General features: G+C 35.4%; 1 protein-coding gene across 8 annotated transcripts in view; it reads right to left on the bottom strand.

The window, feature by feature from the left end:
* LOC138705152 (uncharacterized) overlaps positions 1 to 22,372 on the bottom strand; it is a 95,898-nt gene extending 73,526 nt beyond the window's left edge. For 2 of the 8 annotated variants that reach the window (XM_069833811.1, XM_069833812.1), the window contains exons 1-2: positions 19,077 to 22,361; positions 13,145 to 13,345 (exon numbers count right to left, since the gene is read on the bottom strand). In XM_069833811.1, the coding sequence (XP_069689912.1) occupies positions 13,145 to 13,345; positions 19,077 to 19,230 (355 nt within the window). In that variant the 5' untranslated portion in view covers positions 19,231 to 22,361. Of the gene's footprint in view, positions 1 to 13,144; positions 13,346 to 19,076 lie in introns of all 8 variants that reach the window. The other 6 variants (XM_069833814.1, XM_069833813.1, XM_069833815.1 and 3 more) reach the window with 6 other exon arrangements.
* Between the last annotated feature and the right edge of the window lie 678 nt (positions 22,373 to 23,050).

Raw genomic sequence — 23,050 nt, 5'->3', positions numbered from 1 at the left:
TTTTATTGAACAATACAATTTTTATTTTCTGCATTCCTTTACAGAAATACATTCCCAGAACATTTACCTTTCATGTAAAAAAGAATCCTTGAATTTGATTTAATATTTTTGAAGTAGAATGACATTTTCGAAACATTTGTCAATGGTGCCATTTAGGCAGTTAGTTTCCTAAATAGCACCTGTGGTTTCTTAAATCGCACCTCTTTAACTGCAGGGAACAGGATGAAGAAAATCTTTTAATATTGAATATATTGAACCATATTTAATATGAATAATGTGATAAATGCAAATTACAAGTTTATTGAAATTAATAAAAGAGAGTAACGCATCTTCAAATGAAATTGAAAAAATAGAGCATAAATTACCTAACATTTAAACTTTCTGAATGCGTTTTTTATTGTTACACATTTTCCATGTGCTTCACCAGGCAGTTCAAACTGTAAACTGCATCACCTTTTCTCCACGATTATCTCGAAGCCACCTAAGAACTGCTTCATGATTTAGCTGTCTGAAATGGTTTGAAGATAGAAACATCTAAAGGGTGGGCCTCTGAGTATTATGACGAGGAAGCTGAAATAGGAGCACATCATTTTTCCGAGATAATCTAGCTTCTACATTTTTGGAATGGTTTGTATAGATGGATAGCACTTTTTTCTATGGCAGGTTTGAGTGGCAAATAAAATGTTTGAGCTCTTCGACAAATAGTTCACTGTTGATGTAACCTCAATCAGAGCAAACAAATAACGATCCTGGAAGAAACCAGCTGATAATGTAGGATGCACTGTTCGACGTTTAAAAATTTTCATAGGTGGCACAAAATATCTGGTGCACTTGTACAACACACACTTGTTGTATTAACGCCCTTTTCACCACTTGATATTGCACCCACCTGTTGCATTCCTCGTTCAGTTAAAATTTTTTGGCCTTCTTTTGAAAGGCTAGAATTGCTACAGTTGCTCATACAGTGCGAATTAGGCACCTACAAAGTGGTGCGAATTAAGAAACTACGTCATAAGTTATTATTTTCTTCATTCTAGCCTATAATCACCACATGTTTTAACCAATAACATCTTAAGATTATGGATTCCTTTGCAAACAAATCCGTTATTTAGTTACAAAATGTTAGGTAAATATACATCCACCTGACCGATTATATTAAATACTCTATCACCACGTTGCTAGCACAAAGAAGTGGCAGAAATCAAGTGACATGGTGGACGTTCATATGGTAGATTGTAACAATACCACTAGATGCTACACTACTACAGTAACTTGTTTTAAACTAGTAGTGGTGCCATTTAGGAAGCGGTGTGATTTATGCTACTCTACCCTATGTTTGCACATTTCAAGAGCTCTTCTATGTAAAAGACTGTAGAGCATACAGTGTAGTAATTTTCAGGATTTTCTGTCAGAAAGCCCCAAATTAGCATACTTCGGAAAAATATTATATTTTGGATTGTTTGTAAGCAAATAATACAGTTTTTATTTTTTCGTTAATTTTACTCGATGGCGAAACATCCTTGCATATTATATTAAGGGTAGGTATGGAGAAGCTCAAACAACTACTCTCTGTCTTTGTTCCTCTGCAGTACTGCGCAACAAGAAGCATTTCCAAACACCCCTATGTACCTGACTTAAAAACCAATAACCATCTTTTCTCTGTTGGCAAGGCAGCAGTCTGATTGTCGAGTGTGTGATATTGTATTATGTGTGCAGATTGTGTGAATCTGTTCGTAAGCCTCCTGGAAAATTATTCCAAGTAGTAGAATCCTAACAGAACACGTTAACTTTCCCACGCACAAGGGACCACTTGAAGACAAAACTGGACATGGTACTGTCGAAATACCTTGGTTACAGCACTGTGCTCAACGTAGAAAATAACGAGAAAATGTGGCGTGCGTGAACCTGAATCTTACAATATCACAATTTGCACACAAACATTTTGTCAATAACTTCACGTGATGTTAAACGATAAGTTTTAGCATTGAAAAATCTCCTTGTAAGAAGCAAATTATGACAACAGATAAGCTTCAAAAGCTGTTGGCTGTGTTTTATAACTAGATAAAGTAAGGTAAACAAAGAAATGAAGTACACATATTGGATCTTGGTGCAAAATGCCTGGCATATTGTTCTCATTTTTTGCAATAGTAGTAAATTTTAGTTAAATTGGATTTTGCTTGTTTTTGCAAATGTCTTGCTTTATTATGCACATTTGGAGAATTTGTGTATAAACCCTGGCCTTACTTATGAGTGTATGTTTGGGAAGTTTCTCCAGGCGGAGTACCAATTTAAAGGGCCACAACTCGACTCCTTTTAAACCCTAGTTCATCCTTCACATCACTTCTCATCTACTGCGCTAGGTCTTTCACCTCTTTGTTAGTATCACACCTGGCTAAACAAGCTTTCTGTGGGTATGACAGTGATCCACGTCAATGTGGTAAAAGCTGGAAAAACACAAATAATATATAACTTATTCCAAGGTAACCACAAATTTCATAATCCCAATGTAAACATGAAATAATAATCAGCTACAAATAAAGTAAAATATAAAATCAACACGCTCTTATGTGTATCATTTAAAATCCTTGACTCGCGTCAGGAAGAAGGGAGTTAGACTTGTGACATTTCTTCTGTGCACTGGGCCGATATCAGAGCGGTGGAGATTTGCCTCGCTACATCTTCAAATATATATCACATACATTATCCTACCTGTCGAAGGTGCAGTCCTGCCTAGCCAGGAATAGAACAAAGTGCCGCTCGCTTGTTGCGGCCCTATACTGTACCATCTGCACACGCAATTACACACTCTACTGTTACCGCACATTAAGTTCATTTAACATGTACAGCATTTCAGCGTCACTTTGTAGCAATGCCGCATTGTGTCTTTGGTCCAGGGAAAATATAATGCGTTGTTGTAACGGAGTGGCGGGAGTGTGTTTTTCATAAAGACGAGTATTTTCCGTAGACCAAAAATACAACAGGGATTTCCTAAAAAATAGAAGTGATGTACTACGTATTTACCAATTTAACTTTTTACTTTTTGAAACATCAATCAACCACCACTACTAAAAAGACTTGATCGACCGCTTTAACATTTCATTGCGCTTTAGGATTTAGGTTTAAACATAAGCGCAGCTTTGGCTACTACCGACCCACGGCTATAAAGCATTCAGTATTGTTAATGAAAAGTGAAATTCAATAAAAAATTGTAAGAGAAATATTACTACAGGAAAACGAAGTAACTTATTAATGCGTAGGGCCCGGATTTTTAGGTTTTTAAAAAGACCATTTCAGGTTCTTGGAATAGGTAAAATATGTTTTTTTTTTTTTTTTAAGGTTTTATGCCCAACCTGTGAAAGGGGTCGGAAAAAATGCCAGATCGTTAAAAATGTATTCTTACAGTTATTCTTAAAAAATAAGTATATATTTATTAAGGTAACATAGGCCACGAAACTGGCCTTTTCAAGAACCAAACTATTTATCAAAATTTATAAGATTCGAAATTTTTGTTCGTTCCTCTTTAACATTGGTTGTAGTTTGAATAAATTATTGTAACAATTAACATTTTACCTAATATAATTTGCCTTGATATGACTACATAAACTTCAATTTTCAATAGATAAAAGTACAGTACAGACACTACTTTTGAATTATGTCAGAGGCGGCTTTTCAGGTGAATCAAGTGAAGCACAACTTCACATGGAAATTTAAAAAAATTAAAAAGTTCGATTTAGGTTCACTGTACATCACAATGCGACTTATTTTATGATATTTATGTTTATATACGTTCAAAAATCGCGCCACGATGAAGAATTAACGAACGTAGCGCCGGTGAATCCACTTCTTGCGTTGCGACTTTCTATTTCGCTTGCTTCGTAGCAACAAGACTCCAATACGTTTAAGTTCTGCGCTGGTGAAGCGAGCTCCATTCTTATCCTGTTAGTGTTTCACTCAGCTGTGGTTACCATGGAAACGAGCATAAACCCCTCGCCCCCCCAACAACAGTTAGGATCATGGCTTTGTGCAGACGTGAAATAGTAAAAGAGACAAATTCACAATGTTCTGCCAATCAACGACAAGGGGACAAATCAGAGTAGCCAACTCTAACAATGAAAATTACAGAAATTTAAAAGCGTACAATTAATTTCGCCCATAGGAAGTATATAATAAATTAATATGTTTGTAATTTTTAAAACTGGTTTGCTAAAGAAGCGAGCACGAGTCTTGAGGAAAGTGAAAATATAATATAAGAGGAATTGAAAAAAAAACTTCGTTATGTTGTTAGCGTTGTACTACTGTAGCCTATATACAAAGTTAAATTTTTCCGCGGTTACGTGAGCGAGTGTGCATAAAAATCGCATTGTGATTAGGTCATTAGTTTCTCGACTGTTCTTATTAGGCCTACATTAGATATTATTTTTAATTTAAGAGTAATATTCATAGAATCAGTGTGCTTTAGGAATTTAGTGCTGTTTATATTATCAGTAAATGGGAACTGTGTAATACTTGTGACATGGAACCACACAACGATATTGTGTGTAGTGTTTTAGAAACTCAGTTTTCCCGTTGGACTGATGAAGATAAGAAGGATGTGTTGGTTAAAGGAAGGCCGACTCCTGTACTGGACATAAACAAAAATAAAGTAAATCCATCTACTGGAAAAAGTTACACTAAACACTTCAACAATGCTTGGTATAGTGATAATTCATGGCTGTGTGGGAGTGCATGTTTAAATAAATTATTCTGCTGGCTGTGCCTTCTCCTTGGTGTCAATAAACACAATTGGAATAAGGTAGGATTCTCAGATTTTTTCAATATATCCCGTAGGCTTCGCAAGCATGCAGATTTGGCGGAACACCTAAAATGTGTGCTAGGACTCAAGCGGCTTGAAAAAAATCTTAACACAATTGCCGATGTTCTGCATGAAAGTTCTAGGTTTTACATCGCACAGTTCAATGGAACTGTCAGTTTAAACAGACTCATCATGCATATTGTTATTGATACAGTTCTGTATCTGAGTAAACAAGAGCTGGCCTTTCGTGGCCACGATGAAAGCGTTACTTCTTTGAATCGCGGCAATTTTAAGGAACTCCTTAATCTATTAATTTCAAGAAGTTCCCAGGAAATTCAAGATCACTATTCAAAAATCAAACATGTTTTTAGTAGTGAATCTAAAACAATTCAAAATGAAGTTGTAGAATGCATTTCTGAACTGATAAATGACATGTAAGAACTGAGATAAAGGAATCAGATTTATTTTCTGTACAAATCGATGACACAACCGATATTGCTCAAAAGTCACAATGCTGCATCATAATAAGATTGCTAAATTCAGATGCTGAACTAGTAGAATGATTCTTAGGATTTTACGATGTGAGTTCAAATCGGTCGTCAGAAACATTATTCCAGCTGGTTGACTCAGTTTTAGAGCAATATGACTACAAATCAAAACTTGTTGGCCAGTGCTATGATGGAGCTAGTGTAATGGCTGGCCATTTAAATGGCCTGCAGAAGAAAGTTAAAGACGTGGGCCCCCAAGCTATTTTTGTACACTGCTTAGCTCATCACCTGAACCTTGTTCTGAAACAGAGTTGCAAACAAATACAAAAGTGTCGGATATTTTTTTCTGACATAAGCGGAATACCACCATTCTTTCACCACTCCGCTAAGAGAACTTGCTTACTGGATACAAGTGTAGGAAGATGTATACCGACAGTGGTAGATACACGTTGGTCCTCCAATTCCAGACTTCTCCGAGTAATTGTGGAAAACTGGGATAATATGAAATCTGTATTTGAAGAAATAATGGAAGACCCAGAATCTGATGAGAGTGCAGTGCGTCTTTCAGAGGGATATTTAAATAACATGAATGATTTTGAATATGCATTTTTTTGCTTTGTGTTTCATGAACTTTTTGAGCTTACTACTATCCTTTTTGATATTCTACAAAAGAAGTCCTTAGATATCGCGTATTGCGCTGCAGCAATACAAAACACATGCAGTGTTGTCAGCAGCAAAAGAAGTGAGGATTCTTTTGCAAAAATATTTGAAATGGCGCATGAAAATGGTGACATCTCTGCAAGAAAGTACAAGAATCTAACAAAGGAGCAATTGTATGATAGTTATAAGATATTATATTACGAAATAATTGATAACATTCTAATGCAGATGAATATCAGGTTTCAAGATATAAACAAACTCAAATTTGTTGCTTTGATTGATACTTCAAAATTCGAAGTATATTCAAAAACGTTTACAGAAAATGGCAAACGAACATGGCTCACGAACAAAGACGAAGAGTAAACATGACATAAAGATTAGCAAATGGAATGTGCACTCACTTTATAGAGCAGGCACTTTAAAAGCTCTTGTTGAACAACTTAATTTATACCAACCAGGGGTAGTGGCCATACAGGAAATATGATGGACGGGTAGTGGAATACTGGAAAGGAAGGATTATACAATATGTTATAGCTGTGAACCTAAACAACATGTCCTGGGCACCGGATTTCTAATTCATAATAAATTTAAGTCTGCTATCATAGATTTGTGTCTTAAGATTGAAAGAAATCTTTTTTAATTACAGCATTATTAATGTACATGCACCAACAAAAGTATCAGATGATATAGAAAAAGAACAGTTTTATGATTCCTTAGAAAGGATCTATGACAACTGCCCTAAACACGATATTAAAATAGTGATAGGGGACTTCAATGCTCAAGTAGGCCAGGAAGAAGTGTACTGTCCAACTATTGGTTGTCATAGCCTTCATGAACTAACAAATGACAACGGGTCTAGATTAATACAATTTGCGGCATCTCGGGACATGGTTGTAGGAACAACACTCTTTCCACACAAGAATATTCACAAAGCAACATGGAGATCACCAGACAATTCAACATTCAACCAGACTGATCATCTTTTACTAGATAAAAGACATAGATCTAATCTTTTGGATGTTAGGACGTACCGTGGTGCGAACGTAAACTCCGACCACTTTCTGGTCACTGCACGCCTAAGAGCATGAATATCTAATGCAAAGCAAATAAATGGTAGTAGAGCTAAAAAATATAATATAATGAAAATGAATGAGCCAGAAGTGGTACAAAAGTACAAATCTAAATTGGAACAGGGATTAAAACAGATCATATCAATACAAGATAATATTGAAGAGCAATGGGAAAAAGGAAAAGCAGTAATACATGCAGCTGCAGAACAGGAATTTGGAGAAATGGAATCCCAGCGCCCTAAGACATGGTTTGACGAGGAGTGCCAAAACGCCACTGAAAACAAAAATATAGCATATAGGAAATTACAACAGGGACATGGAACAAGAAGGTTACTTGAAGAGTATAGGAATAAAAGGAGAGTAGAAAAGACAATTCATAAGAGGAAAAAGAAAGAATGGATGAATGCTGAATTAGAGAAATTAGAACTTTTACGAGACCAGAAAGATACCAGAAATTTCTACAAAGGCATTAACATGGCTAGGAAACAGTTCAAACCAAGATTAACCTTATGCAGGAATGAGGATGGATCTCTCATTAGTAACAACAATGATATTCTTGAGCGTTGGGTAAGACATTTTGACTGTTTATTAAACAGGGGCAGTGTCGGCCAAGCAAGCACAACCACAGTAACAAACCAATCTGCTTTGAATGTAGTAAAAGATGAAATAGAACCAATAACAATGGAAGAAATTGAGACAGCATTAAACAAACTTAACAATAATAAAGCATGTGGATCAAATAATCTAGCAGCTGAATTGTTAAAGAATGGTGGAAGAGGACTAAATTAATATCTGGAGCACATTTTCAACTTAGTATGGAATACTGAAATAATCCCAAAAGACTGGCTCATAGGAATTATATGCCCACTACATAAAAGTGGAGATCAATTAGTATGTGCAAATTTTAGAGGCATTACTTTGTTAAATACAGTGTACAAAACGTTGTCTAATATCTTATACTACAGGCTTCGTCCTTACGTAGAGAACTTATTGGGGGACTATCAAACAGGGTTTCGCACCGGAAAATCTACAATTAACCAGATTTTTATTTTACGACAAATTTTAGAAAAAATGAAGGAATTTTGTATCCCAATTCATCTGCTTTTTATCGATTTTAAGTGTGCCTATGATGGTATTAATAGGTAAAGGCTCTACATGGCAATGAAAGAATTGAATATCCCAACTAAATTAATTAGAATGGTTAAATTGCTAATGAGTAACACATACAACCAAGTTAAAATACAGAACCTAACATCGAAACCATTCCAAATACACAATGGAGTTCGTCAAGGAGATGCATTAGCATGCCTCCTATTCAATATTGCATTGGAAAGTGTCGTCAGGAAGTCTGAAGTGCAAACACGGAGCAACATTTTTTATAAATCCACACAAATATTGGCATTTGCGGATGACATTGTCATTATTGGCAGATCCATGAAATATGTAAAGGAAGTGTTCCTTTCCTTGGAACAGGCTGGAAAAGAAATAGGCCTCATCATCAACGAGAGGAAAACAAAATATATGTTGGCAGATAATGGAAAGATAGTTGACAAAATAGACAGCCTGCAGATATCAGATTATAATTTTGAGAAAGTTGACAACTTTACATATTTAGGATCAGTGGTCACTAGCGATAATAACATGTCCAAAGAAATCTCTAATCGATTAATGAAAGCAAATAGAGCATATTTCAGCTTGAAATATCACTTTAGTTCGCATGCTCTATCCAGGAAAGTAAAAGTTATTCTTACATTTATTACAAAACATTAGTGAGACCAGTTTTGACATATACGGCAGAAACGTGGTCAATCTCCAAAAATGATGAAAAAAGACTGGAGATTTTCGAAAGAAAGATTCTGCGAAGGATCTATGGCCCAACATTTGAGGAAGGTCTCTGGAGGAGGAGATGCAACTATGAATTATATAGACTTCTAGGAGAGCCAAATATAATCAATACAGTTAAAACTAGCAGATTGAGGTGGGCAGGACATGTAATACGCATGGACCCAAGTGAACCTTGCAAAAAAATTGTAATAACAAATCCGGGAGGTCAGAGAAGACGAGGTCGACCGCACTTGCGATGGATTGATGGAGTGGAAGTGGATGCCAGAAAGTTGGGGTGCAAGAATTGGAAGGCTGCTACACAAGATAGAGATGGATGGCGACAATTACTAAGGGAGGCCCAGGCCCACCAAGGGCTGTAGCGCCAATGATGATGATGATGATTCAAAAAAGTTTCCGAATAGTGAGCTAAACTCATTACATGAACATTATCCAGCATTGTTCCCAAGAATGTCGCGTCTTAAAGCTGAACTTGAGTTGCTTTACTCTGACAGTCAGTACAAAAATGTCCCCATTCAAAATGTTATTAAATTATTGCGGGAAAATTAAGTTCATAAAGATGTCTTTAGTGAAACGTACAAGCTACTTTCACTAATTATGACAGTACCATCAACAAGTGTGTCTGCGGAAAGAAGTTTTTCTTCCTTGAATCGAATTAAAAACTATTTGCGTAGTTCCATGTCACAACAAAGACTCTCGTCATTCGCAAATATTTCCATGCAGAAGGAAATTGTGAACAAAATTATGAAGAATCAACCTTTCCACGATGATGTGACCGATAAATTCGCTGCCATGAAGAACAGAAGGACTCAACTTGTCTTCAAAAAATAGTATGATTACGTATTACTGTTAATTTTTTATTATTTTATTATTACTAGGCCTATTATGATCATCATCATCATCATCATCATCAATGTCACGTATTTTTAATAAACCGGCACTTAATATACGTAGGCTTATGTACATGATTTATGTTGTTATAAAATTAAAAAAAATCGACCTAACACTGCTTCACGTACTTTTTACGTCACGAGCCGCCACTGAATTATGTTTGTTCAAACTTTATCATGAATTATTTTAAAATGTAACAAACAAACAAACAAAACAGGTTCTAATTTCAAGAGTTCGCCAGTAAATGGCAGCAGTCACCTTTGCCTCAGAATATTTGTCCAGAAATTTCCGAGCCATAGTTGAACAAGTCATTAAAGCGTTGCACCAATTAATATCACACATATTTCTATTTTATAAATTTTTAATTTAAAGATGGATTCTGATTCAGAAGAGGCTTTTGCCATTCTAGTATCATCTTGATATTCAAGTTAACCTTGATGGAATTTACCGACGCATTCAAAACCTCAGGTCCATGGTATTTTAGATTTGAGGTGAAAAGGACCCTCAGCAATAAAATTGATGATTTGGACATAGTGACACATACAAAATCTTGTTTGGCCTTTCAGAACCATTACCACAGGAAAATAATCATGACAGAAAGTATTTCAAAACAAATTTGAATATGAGAGAAATGTGGGATTTGTACTGTAGAAATTGTGAGTGTGAATGCAAAGAGTCTTAGAAGCAGAAGTTTTACTATCATACGGTATCTTTTCATACAAATTTAACTTACATTTTAAACCTCCTGCTAAGGATACATGTAGTCCACGTGACCAAATGGAACTTCACATACAAGCCGAAAGTGATCCTGATGTGCGTGAAAAGTTACAGGCCTAGAAAAATTTGCACCTGCTCAAAGCTAATCAAGTTATAAATATACTTAAAACTGATGAAGCTACAGTTCAGAAACGTGCTATTTTCCCACGTTTGACGTAGAAGTAGCACTCCAGTACCCTAATTGACGACATCCTTAGTGTATTACAATAGAAATATGTACATATACAATTTCGGTATCCACTCACTAAACAATCAGAATGGTTACATGTACGTGTGGAACGAAACCGAAGATGGCAGAGTATCCCAAGGGGTAGCAGCCGACCTCGTGAAACATATCAAACATAAAGCCAAAAATCATATTTGTAAATCTCTACTCAAACTCATGTACAGGACAAAATGGAAACATAAAGTTGTCTGCTACATTACCACTTTCATTTCTCTCAGACCTTAGATAACCATCGCAGTTGATAAAGCGCCGTAAAATAAACAAGTAAAAAAAGATAGACACAAATTACCAAAAATTCCTCTTATCGCCACTCATTTCCACCTAATGACCGACATTTTGGTGTCATAGAGTCAAGCTCACGAAAATATCCTCTCATTATTAATATTATTGTGACCTCCTTTTATTTTATGTATTATTTATTTTATTCTATTTCTATTGTTATATATTCCGTATTTTGTGTTTGTGTAATTTTTTGTACATATTTACAATATGTAATTCTAGATTTACAACATATAAATTAACAATGGGGGGAAAAAATTCAAAGTTTCATTAAAATAAATAAATTTTTACACCTCAAGACTGAGTTGAAGTGATAAAGAATGCGAAGATTAGGAATCCCTTGAATGTAATCGAAGTACTACACCAGATATTTAACTGCCAAAATACTTGGGAAAATCATGGTCAACAGAAAGAAGATCGATGATGGCAAATCAATTAAGTGGTGAGAAATAAGGTGAATGAGGTGCGAGCGAATAGAACGTTGGACTCTGCAGGTTAAAACTACTTTGAGCACACTGATAGATTTTTCGAAAGTGTCCATGTCTTATCCAGATACTAAATTTGTGAGACAGCACCAAGGGCAGACCATAGCAATGAAGACAGATATGATGTATCTTTCATGATTCGTCCAACTAGAGGAACCAGTGGCCCAAAACCACTTCAAAAACTTGCGGACAGAAGCAGTCACAAGGTCGATGGTCTACCAAAATGATTATGCTCTCGGATGACGATGTGCCCTTCTATGTCGATTAAAGATGAGCTGAGTTGTGGAAGAACAGACTCGTTGATTTTCTTGCAAAGAACCAATAACAATTCCATTATTCACACATTTTGCCATTGTTCCTAGTTGATTCATCTTCATGATGAAAAACATTCAGAGCTAAAATGGATCAAGTCCACTTTTTCTTTCTCAAAATATGATTAAGCGCTAACAAACAACTTTGCAGCTGATACGTCATTTCCTATATTTAAGTTGATATCTCTAAAGCAATGTTGGACAATAAAATTATTGCTAGTCAAATTAGATAATTCACTAGAGCAAGTTAACTTTAAGTCAAATTATCTCAAAACTATATGCAATGGACTTGATCCACTTTAGAACTGAGCGCCTCATATACGTCATCTAACTATTAACAATAAATAAATCATAAAAGTGAAGTTTGAAAAAGAATCAAAAGTTAAACGTGTACTAAAGTTACTTCTAACGCACATCTAGCCTTCAACTCAGTACTATATAAAATAATATTATTCCGAACATTAGGTTCTCGAAATAATAAACAAGTCATTACGAAGTTAACAGACCAGAGTGATGATTAGAAATGTTTTCCATTTTCATTTTATTTCTAAACAAGCTTTAAAAATTCTCTCCGGTAAAATTTACAAAACAGAAGATAGAACCTTGTTAGTCTGAGCACTCGATTGTTCGGCTTGGTTCAGTGGTAATAACTTTACCGCCAAACATAGAGTTTAGAAAAAAATATTTCGAACTTTTTATCATGTTTCCTTATTAAATGGCGAGCTAGGACGGAGTTGTTAATCTAGTTTCAGACAAAGTACCACATAATCTTTAAAAATTCTAGAACATTCGTAATTACTAACTACATTGAAGAAAACAAAGCAAATGCATGAGCTTAGCTTGCAGTAAGTCTGTTGTCGTTCACACATTACTTTCAGTGCACTCTAGTGCCAGCTAGAGGGAAAGAGATTTCTCGGGACAGAAGTGTGAAAAAAATACGCACCAAGAAAAAAAGTACACTCCTCTCCTGTTGCATGGCCATAAAAATGATTAATTCATAATATTACATCTCTAAACATTTCTAAGCGTGATGTGCCTATTGGGATACAAAAGAATTAAATGGAAAATGCTACTACACGTGCTTAATTATCACCATATTGAGTGGAGCCAAGGGACGGAGCGTGAGAGTCAGACTTATTTTAGCAAATAAAGAAAAGGGCCGCCAAACAAAACGAAAGCTTTAATGGTTAGTAACATTAAGGACTGCATGTAATGTACTATTACTGTAACAGAATTGCATAACTATGAACAAGTGGGGAAGGAAACACGTGAGGGCGATCTATCTGAAACTGGCTCTTAGACATACAATTTGTAAATACTTACGTCTAAAAAGACGACGAAACCTACCAAATACATTCTTTAAACAGGGACAGCAGCCATCCTTCGCCCTTCTCTTATCTTCTTCTTTGACGACTGACAGTCCAAACATGGAAACTTCCTCGTTTTCTTCTTCTTTTTCGAATGATGGCGCTGGTATGGGACCCATGGATGCTGCGAGCTTCTTATCAGTTGTTCCAAGTCCACCTAAAAAGCAGTGTAATTATGAGTTTAAATCTTTGTAATGCCTAGGATAAATAGGTACTGCTCCGCTGAATGGTTATGTCGCATCCCGCTTTGCCCCACTCCTCTTTGTAAGGGCTAGTGGATGAGCTATTAGGCTCTTCTCTGCAAATACTTGCTGTACGGAATTGGAACTTTGCGTAGTATTATAGGCTCAGTGCGTGGCAGGGAGAAATGCACCGCTGCGCTCTGAGTGGCGAAAATTGTAAGTTCTTGCGTGTTACCGCGCAAGCATCAGCTGTCATCTCACAGTGTATTACCATGGCAGATTTAATAATAACAGTGGGATTTCAAAGTATTTTCTATGACAATAATCGGCCAAATTCTTCTAAGGAAGGTCGTTTACTTGCAGAAAGTGGTCATGTATTAAATTTACAAGAAAAACATTTCGCTGGAATTTGCAAGAGTGTAATAACTGCAAATGTAATAAGCAGACATCGGATTCTAGGGCAAATGCCTATTTTGTTTCTTTAGGAGAAAAGTAAAAATAATTATTAATATTTGTGTTTCATGGAAATTGAAAGGTATTCAAAGAGTTTTATAGTGCCCTAAAATGCCCTAAAACGGTTATTAGAGCCTAATTTGTTAATATTCGCCTAAAAATGCCTAACTCACTGTAAAGTTTCGCATTTTACTCTTACTTTTTATAATTTATACATGCATTCACTGCGAAATTTAAGGCATTTAAAAAGTGGAAAGTTTGCTTCACACCGGCCATGAAACCATTGATAAAGGAAACAAAATGTTTTGAATATCACGACACTCGCAATAGATTTCACTGAATTTAACATGTTTGGAGGCATAAATGCCGACAAAGAACCAACCTTAGTTTTGAAGCAGGCAACAATCACAACATATGCTGCTACCGATTCAGAGATATATTATACTATAAAAATGACTGTTTTCGGTCTGAAACCGATTAGCTGTACTGCCCTTCAGAGTGTCATAAAATCACAATTTTTGGAGAAAGAGTGTTTTTGAAATATTTATGAAAAGTCGTAAAACTGCGAATTAGTAGGGTAAACCGTTACAAAATATTTAAAAGAATGGCCCTCCTAGTGTTAACACTACCAGGAAATGCGACAATAAGTGGAACTTTGTATTTTTGTCCAATTGAATCTCAATAACAACGGTTCATTTGAATGCTCGTTAACAGTTGCTCTTTCCCTCACCTTATTTGTGTTGAGAAGTTTTGAGCGGTAGGACGTTTTCCTGTGAAATTTAACGCGAAATGCCGAAAAATATAAGTGCAAAATCTACATTGATCCGGCAATGGCTAACAAAATATTCAGAATTCACTTATGATGGAAAAATAATATTCTGCAAGATTTGTAGCAAACAGGTATGTAACAATAGTTGAAATATATAAATTCTATTAATTTTAATGAGTAGGCCTATAATATTTATACATTGACTGAGCTATCCTGAGGTATAATTCTTTTTAAGACCACTACACTTTAACCTTTTAAATTCCGATAGTTAAAGTATTTGCAGGTCATTAAAATTTTGATTGTTCGAACCCACTAACTTTGTGATAGAAATACGGCAATACAACAATTAGGATTTTATTTTAATTCAGTTTACTTTAGATTTTTAGACTTTGCAAGAAAAGAAGTGCCACCTAAAGCAGCATGTGCAAGGAGCGGCTCATAAGACTAAAACTCAGCAGAAAAATCAACTGCAACAAACTTTACTAACACAGCCTACTTCATCCAATCTCAGCAGAAATACCTTGATGTGCCTAAAATGCCTATTTTCATTAAAATAGAGCCTAATTTTACAAATTTTGAGCTTATTTTAGGCGCCTAAAACTGCAATTTTTAGTGCCTAAAAATCCGATGTCTAGTAATAAGACAGACATCAGTTAGCCTGAAACCTTACCATGTCACCATAGAGGTAACGTAGTTATTTATGTATTACTATTTATGATTGATGTTAATTTATACATTAAACGATGCTGACTTAAAAAGACGACCTCATGTTATCGTAGGTTAATGCTGCTAGAGAAGCGACTAATAGTTCCTGCGAATGTCCTGCTGGATCGTCAGGAAAGTGTAAACACATTTCCACTGTTGTTTATGCAGTTAACTCCAAAAGCATCACTTCGCAAACTGATCAACCCTGCGAATGGTCTCGACCCCATATCTCAAATGCGGGGAAAGAGAAATATAGCAAGGGGAAGAGATTAGAAGAACTTTTTCCCAAAAAAAAAAAAAAGCAGAGGCTTGAAGTTGAAGCAATTGAAATTCCTGCACTGAAAACTCCATGTATACTGACAAAAATTTTAAATGAAGAGAAAAAATCAGAATCACTTAAAGTTGTCAATGAACTGCTGGGACATTTAATAACAGATATCACAGCTATTGTTGAGAATAATGCATGTAAAAGGCTAATCACAACATTATTAATGAAACAAGAAACTAGGCCTATAATAATTAATGAACGTAGTAGCAACATTTCTGCATTAGAAAATGATTTTTATGATAATCATGTCCTAATTGATAAGACCAGAGCAACTGAAATTTGTGTAAAAACCTTGCTTCAATCAAAATCAGACTTATGGTTTACAGAAAGAAAAATAAGGATTTCTGCGAGTAGGGCACATTCAATTAAAACTAGAAAAAAAAGATCATGAGAAGCTGGTAAATACCCTAATGAACCCAAAAGTGCTTCATGGTAGGGGTCTTAGGAATGTAACTTTTGGAAGTAAATTAGAAAAAACTGCACTTGACAAATACACAAATTCATATGACAGAACAGTTGCTGGTTGTGGTCTTATCATTCACTTAACTCAACCTTGGTTGTGTGCTAGTCCTGATGGGATAGTAATGATGAATGGTAAGCCAGAAAGAGTATTAGAAATTAAATGTCCTATTTCATGTAAAGAAAAACCCATTGTAGGTGAGAATAGGGACATTAATGTATCCCATATTATAAAAAATTCACAAGGAAATTTGGAACTAAAACAAAGTCATACATATTTCACTCAGTGTCAACTGCTGATGTACTGTAGTGGCGTTGATCTCTGTGATTTTTTCATTTATACAGAGAATCATATTTCCATTCTTATAGAAATTCAAAGAAATTATATGTTCCTGAATGGCTGTATTGAAAAGTTGCAACAGTTTTACTTCACACACTATTTAAAGGAACTGGCATACTGTTCTAATAATGATCTTCAGAAATCAATGGAGGCTGTACATTAGTCATAACACAACACATGTGCACAATGTCATCAATACAATGTAATAGTTCACTTGGACAATTTTGAAGTATATTATACACTTTCACTTTTTGAATGCAGCGTTCAACGTGGATCCGCACACTAGCAATATTATAAGTATCATCAACTTGATCAGGTGTTAAGTGACCTTCATTCATAAGGGGGGGCATTACCAAAATTGCATTACTCTCCTCCAATACAGTTTTTATTCTGGGAAAACCTTTATCTGCCATAATTTGATCTCCTGGTTCTATCAGTTTCAAAATTTCAGTCATTTGTGATAAAACTGTCACTGGCTCTACCTCCATAACATTTGGAAATAAATGTTACCATACCACAAGGCGCAATTCCAATAAGAACTTTTGCAGTATATGCAGACTTATAATTAGAGTACATATATACACGCTGACTGATTTCAGGAGGTTGTTCTGTTTTAATTTCAGTGCAGTCAATAATAGCTCTACAGTTCGGATAATTATCTTTAAACACAGTAGGCAATGTTGCATTAATGGTATCTTTGCTGGGCCAGAAAACAAAGTTTTTAGTTGCTTGTGCAAGTGTAGGTAAAACAGATTGGAATATTCTAGAAATAGTACTACAGTGAACATTGAAAATTACAGCAAGGGCAGCAAATGGCAAGGCTAACTTCATTTTCATTAAGAATATTAAAAATTTATTTTCTTTACTAATTTTATGCTGGGTACTGTCTGACAGTAAGTTCAAAAATAAATTAAAAATTTCTGTGCTAACACCAGCCAGGACATTTAATTGTGATTCATCAGAAATTGAACTATAACCAAAAAATTCCTCTTTTTTCATATGGGGAGTCAGGCCCAGACAGTTTACTGGAACACTTAGGTTTGGCATATAATGCGTGGAAGGCTGATATGCATGCTTGTGTGCTGACATTGTTTCCATCCAGCACACAACTGAATTCAAAATTGCTTTCTTTGTCATAATTTCTATCTGTCTGAGTTTGGGCATCAGTTTTGGTGGTAACTAGGATAGATCCACTATCTTCCAAAAGGTCTGATGTATCCGGCTGTGAAATTATTTCAGTTCTTTTCTTCAATCTTTTAAATCTGGTGAGAGAGTCTGTTCCTGTTGACTTCCTTTTGTAACAATCAGGAAAGATGTTTGGAACATATGCTGGACTAGCAGGATTTTGAGATTTACACCCTCCTATGAAATGTTCGCTACAGATTCTAGATGATTTGGAAGGTGTCCATAAAGTGCCGTCTGCCCTATAAAAATAATTCGTGTAAATGTGACATATTAATGTAAACATATTTTTTAATGTTTGGCAAAACTATAAAGGCAGATGATATTTAGAAAATCACTTCAAATAGATATAATACAATGTAGCTTTGGTTTCTATTAAATGTTTTGTAATTTCTGTTGTAATGATATAAATTATTTTTTGTTTATGTCTTCGTAATGTTATATCTTTAGGACTATTACAATATTGTAATGTACTTTTATTTATATTATTTTTGTGTATATGTAATTCCTTCTATATTCATAATATGATTCTGTAATTGTAAAATATGTATGTAGTGATACTATGTTTCTGTATTTGTCATATAGGACTATTTCTGTAATTATATAATACAGGCTATCATAAAGACTTTGCTATAATTACTGAATATAATGCGCCCTACTATTATGATGTGTTTAAAAATATGGCCTACAGCTGCTTATTTTGTAAGTATAACATTAACATAATTATTTGCATGCAATAGTTACTGTTAGTTTATTGTAAAACCCTCGATTACGATAAGTTCTGTAAAAACTTAATTAGGTATTAATTAAAATACTTAAATCCCAAATACTTAATTTAAACTCACTCTTTCCGAATTACTGCTATTATCCATCGTCTTTTCAAACCCATTTCGTGGGGTCATGATGGAAAACTATAAAACCTCACATTTTGCTCTGTATTACAATATCTATTGTTACAGCTAAAAACACAGCATATAATTTTGTTGGACCGCTTTGACATTTTTAAAATAGCAATCTAAAGGCAACACTTTATGAAAGATTAAATAAATGCATATAAAATCACTCCTACTCGAATCTTCCAGCAGTCGGCTGTCAACACAGATCACATACAGCTGTTGAAGACAAGCCTACAAGTAGTTCTCATAGTGTCCGCCTGTAGCAGCACATTGCTATATGCATGGAGCCTATACAACTGTTTAAAATAATTTAAAGATAAGGGTCACGTTAAGTAAGTAACTGTCATGTGATATCCCTGCAACATAATAACTCGGATAGACAGTAACATGAGAACATGTACCTCATCAAAATATTAACAATAACTGAATCATAAAAGTAAATCAATCAAAGATGAAGCAATTAGTACCGGTTACTTCGAATGTAGAGACAACCCTAAGCATTTGTTCTCTATGGGGTGTATTTATTTACTGCTTACCTACTTTGAAATATTACTGATGTAAACAATGACTGTACCTTCAGAAATGCTAGATTCCATTATTTGTATGGATGCCTGCGTCAGCACAATAAGTACAGGTTCCACGTACAAGTTCTGCTGGTCTGAGTGGCTGCTTCTGTCATGATTTTCCCTGCCATGCCGGTCCAGATGAAGAGCCTCCATCGTCTTCATCTAAGTTGGTACCGGTACTGCTGTAGTTGGTGGTCGCCTTCTCTAGAGCCGTCCGGATGACAATCGGGCTCTTGGTCTCCATCGAATCAGTTAAGTAAAGCAAAATTAATATAACATTGAACATCATAACTACATTGCAAATTTTGAAGTGCCCTTTCCTCAAATATTTTACTTTGTTCGCATTATTATGTTCTAATTTAACATTGTAAAATTCAGGAGTACAAGGGGAACAAATCCAAAGCAAAGCAAACTTGTTGAATACAAGGAGAACAGCGTGAATACAAATAGAAAAAGGGCAATATGTGGAAAAAAATGGGGTATACAAAGATAACAATTAGAATTCAAGAAAGACATAGGACACTGAAGGAGGAAAAGTGAAATGCAAGAATCGTATCATATATCATATTGTATCATATATTGTGCCATGTCATATGAATACCATAGGGGAAGAACCTGATAAGTCACGTTTTACTATTTTTACAGCACAACAAGTTAAAAGTTTCAAAATCCATTATATTGTATTATCTTTGGGTGCGTGAGTGAGTTGTTGAAATTTAGTAAGGAAGATTAACTAGAAGCGGCCTACTCTGCAGTTGTCAAAGTATGTGAACTTGCACTAACAATTCCTACCACCACTTCCTCTCTATTCTAAAGAGGGTAAAGGCATTTGTGAGAAACTCTATAGGCCAAGAACGAATATCTGAGTCGGCAGTTTTGAAACTGAAAACTCTTTATTAAGGAACTGTCACAACAATTTCGATTTTACAATGTCGTCATAGACAATTTGACAAACAAAAAGGGAGAATCGTTCTGCAGTTTAAAAGACAGATGAGTGGGTAATTTATTTTCTAAATATATATTGTATTTAGTTACTTCTTCCCTACTTTGAAATATTACTACAGCTTGATGTAAACCATTAGTGTACCTTCAGAAATGCTGGATTCTCCTGTCTGTGTGGCTGCGTGGATCTTCTGGATCACTTCGGGAGCTTGTGTGGCTGCATTCGTCGATCTTCTTTCTTCCTGTACGTTGGCTTGGGCCATGATATGTCCTTCCCCAGTATCCCCCTCCCGGACATCTGATTGGGGGGATAGTTTACGTCTGGAATCTTTTACCGGAGAAAGACTCAGCTTCCCATTGCTGTCCGCACACCACTCTCTCTTTCGCATCGTAAAAGATCCCAGGGGGCCCCAGTGTGGAGGTGAGGGGAGTGGATTTAATTAGGCCCTCCGGACTTCACCGAAATTCACCGCAAGGGCTAAATATCACTTTCATCAGGGTTTTTGACCCGATCACAGACCGAGAAATCCCAATTAGCCTTTGTCCCCCTTTTTGAGTCTAAATCATTATAATTGTCACCATTATGAAAAGACCAACTAAGATCCTTATCGAACATGACACCAAGAAATTTAGTCTTGCAGGATGATTTAAGCCATGTATTGTGGGTCCCTATCACTACGGCATGGCAAGTCCTCAGGTTGCGGATAGAGGAGACGGCCTCCAGATATGGAGGGTAGCTGCGAATATATTGAATAAGCACTCATGGACAGTCGATAAGGGATGGTCCTCCAGATTGGGGGTTGGACGAAGAGCTAAAACCCATCACCGTAAAAAACTGCTTCTTACGAATCCATACAAAAAGCCTCGGAATGGGATTGATTCTCTGGCACAATAACAGCAAAGTCTTGCACAGGATAGGGACCGATGGCGGGATTATGTGAGGGCGGCAATGAACCTGCACGTTCCTTAAAAGCCATTTCTCAGTAAGTAAGTAAGTAAGTAAGGATGATTTAAGATTAAAGTCATGTCATTGAAATACTCGATATGTAAAATTAACATTATTACTAAAGAATAAACATGATGTTCTGTCTACATTAATAATAAGATTGCTAGAACGACATCATTGTTTAATTCATAAATGCCATTAATTAGTATTCTGTTTGCGAAATACCTAGATGCAAAACAAGAACAAGACAAAGTTAAACTTCTGTAAAGATTAACCAAACTAGCACTTCAATATTATTACTTTATGCAGTGATAAGGACATTTGTGAAGCAAAACAAAGGAAAAATCGTGACCTGAACATAATTTATTAAAGTAATAATTATATTATTTGTAGAAATTTGAAAAAATAAGTTTTAACTTCAATTTATATATTCATGTGGAGTGTGGGACACACAGATAGGCATGGGGTAATTTTGATTGTGCTATGAAAGCCCCTTGGGTCTTGGTGTCCCTCAGTGAAAATATGTCCAGCAGAGCTCACATTTGATGGAAACACCATTTCATGGCACTCCGTTTTCTTAACCATTAGGATAACCTAGAGCAGCGGTCATCAGCACAGTGCACCCTCGGTCTAGAATCCCTTACTGCACTATGCCTGCTCGCAGGTATGCTCTCTCTTTCTTTTTCTGCACGACCGGGCATATTACGATGCACTGCATAGGTACCTGTAATCCAATTCAGCGAGTGCTGACGACCACTGACCCACAGTGTGCAAAAACGCAAATCTAGCTGGACAAAATTAGTAATTTCTCTGCATTTTAACTGATTGTTATGAAACTTTGTACAGACCTTATCGGTAGCACATATTTTTTGTGTACAAACTCTGATTACGTTTGTGTAAGATAAGTGATAAATAATTTTAGACAAAATTAAGAATTTCTCTCCTTTCTAACAGATTTTTATTAAACATTGTACGAAAGTTACAGCTAACATATATTTTTTGTGTACAAACTATATTTACTGTTCCATAAAAGGAACTACCCATTTATAGGGGATACATTTACACAAAATTAACTTCTCTCCTACATGAGAGATTGTTATTAGATTTGTACAAGAATAATTACAAGTAGCATATGGTTTGTGTATAAATTCTGGTTACAACTGTATGCTACCTGTAAGCTAATTGTTGTACAGAGTTTCATAAAGATATGTTATATAGGAGAGGTGTTACTAATTCTGTGTAGCCTAAATGCACCATTCCTAAATGGGCAGTTTCTCTCATAGAAACATAATCAGACTTTGTAGACAAAAATATATGTTTCATAACAATCAGTTAGAACGCAGAGAAGTTATTTTGTCCTGCTACTAGATTTGCGTTCTAATCCACAGTATGTTTAAGTTAGATACAATTTTTTCCAATATATTTTAACCTCATGTTCGATGTCTTGAGATGCATGCTTAAAACACTTACACAGTGATTAGAAACTTCCTTACTCCATGATTCTTTTCTGCTGTTAAGCCAAACATGGGGCAGTTGCAGCTTCAGCAACGTATGCCCCACTACTGAAAAGAAATTAATTACTGATAAATGCGCAAGAACGCTCAAACTTTAAAACCAGGATTCAACACTCTAAATGATGCTGTATTAAATGTCAAAATAATTGTTGTAACTGGATGTGACCGGCTATACTAAAATTACATCATATTTGAAGAATTTTGAAAAAAATATATGTTTTCCATTGTAGTATTTAAGCTGTACTGTACAAAGAAATATACTTTCCAAATTCCAAATTGAAGGTTCATTAGTAAGAACGTACCTATCTGAACAGATTCCATTTCTCAAACACGATAAATCACTAACAATTGACTCTTTTTCACCCGCATAGTAAGCCTCTCTGACTACGACTGAACAGAAGTGAGAAATGTTACAAACAACTCATTGTTTATACTCTTCTAAAATAACTTTCTGCTGATGAAACAGTGAAAGCTATTCCTCAAGCATCCTCCAAATATTAAAGAACATGAATTCGTATTCACCTTGTCTAACTAAGCAAGTCCACGATAAAATACTAATTTTTACTTAATTTGTATTTTA

The sequence above is a fragment of the Periplaneta americana genome, chromosome 8, assembly GCF_040183065.1.
Source record: "Periplaneta americana isolate PAMFEO1 chromosome 8, P.americana_PAMFEO1_priV1, whole genome shotgun sequence".
Taxonomy (NCBI): Eukaryota; Metazoa; Arthropoda; class Insecta; order Blattodea; family Blattidae; genus Periplaneta; species Periplaneta americana.
The sequence above is the reverse complement of the archived record's forward strand: the minus strand, read 5'-3'. Positions and strand labels throughout refer to the sequence as shown.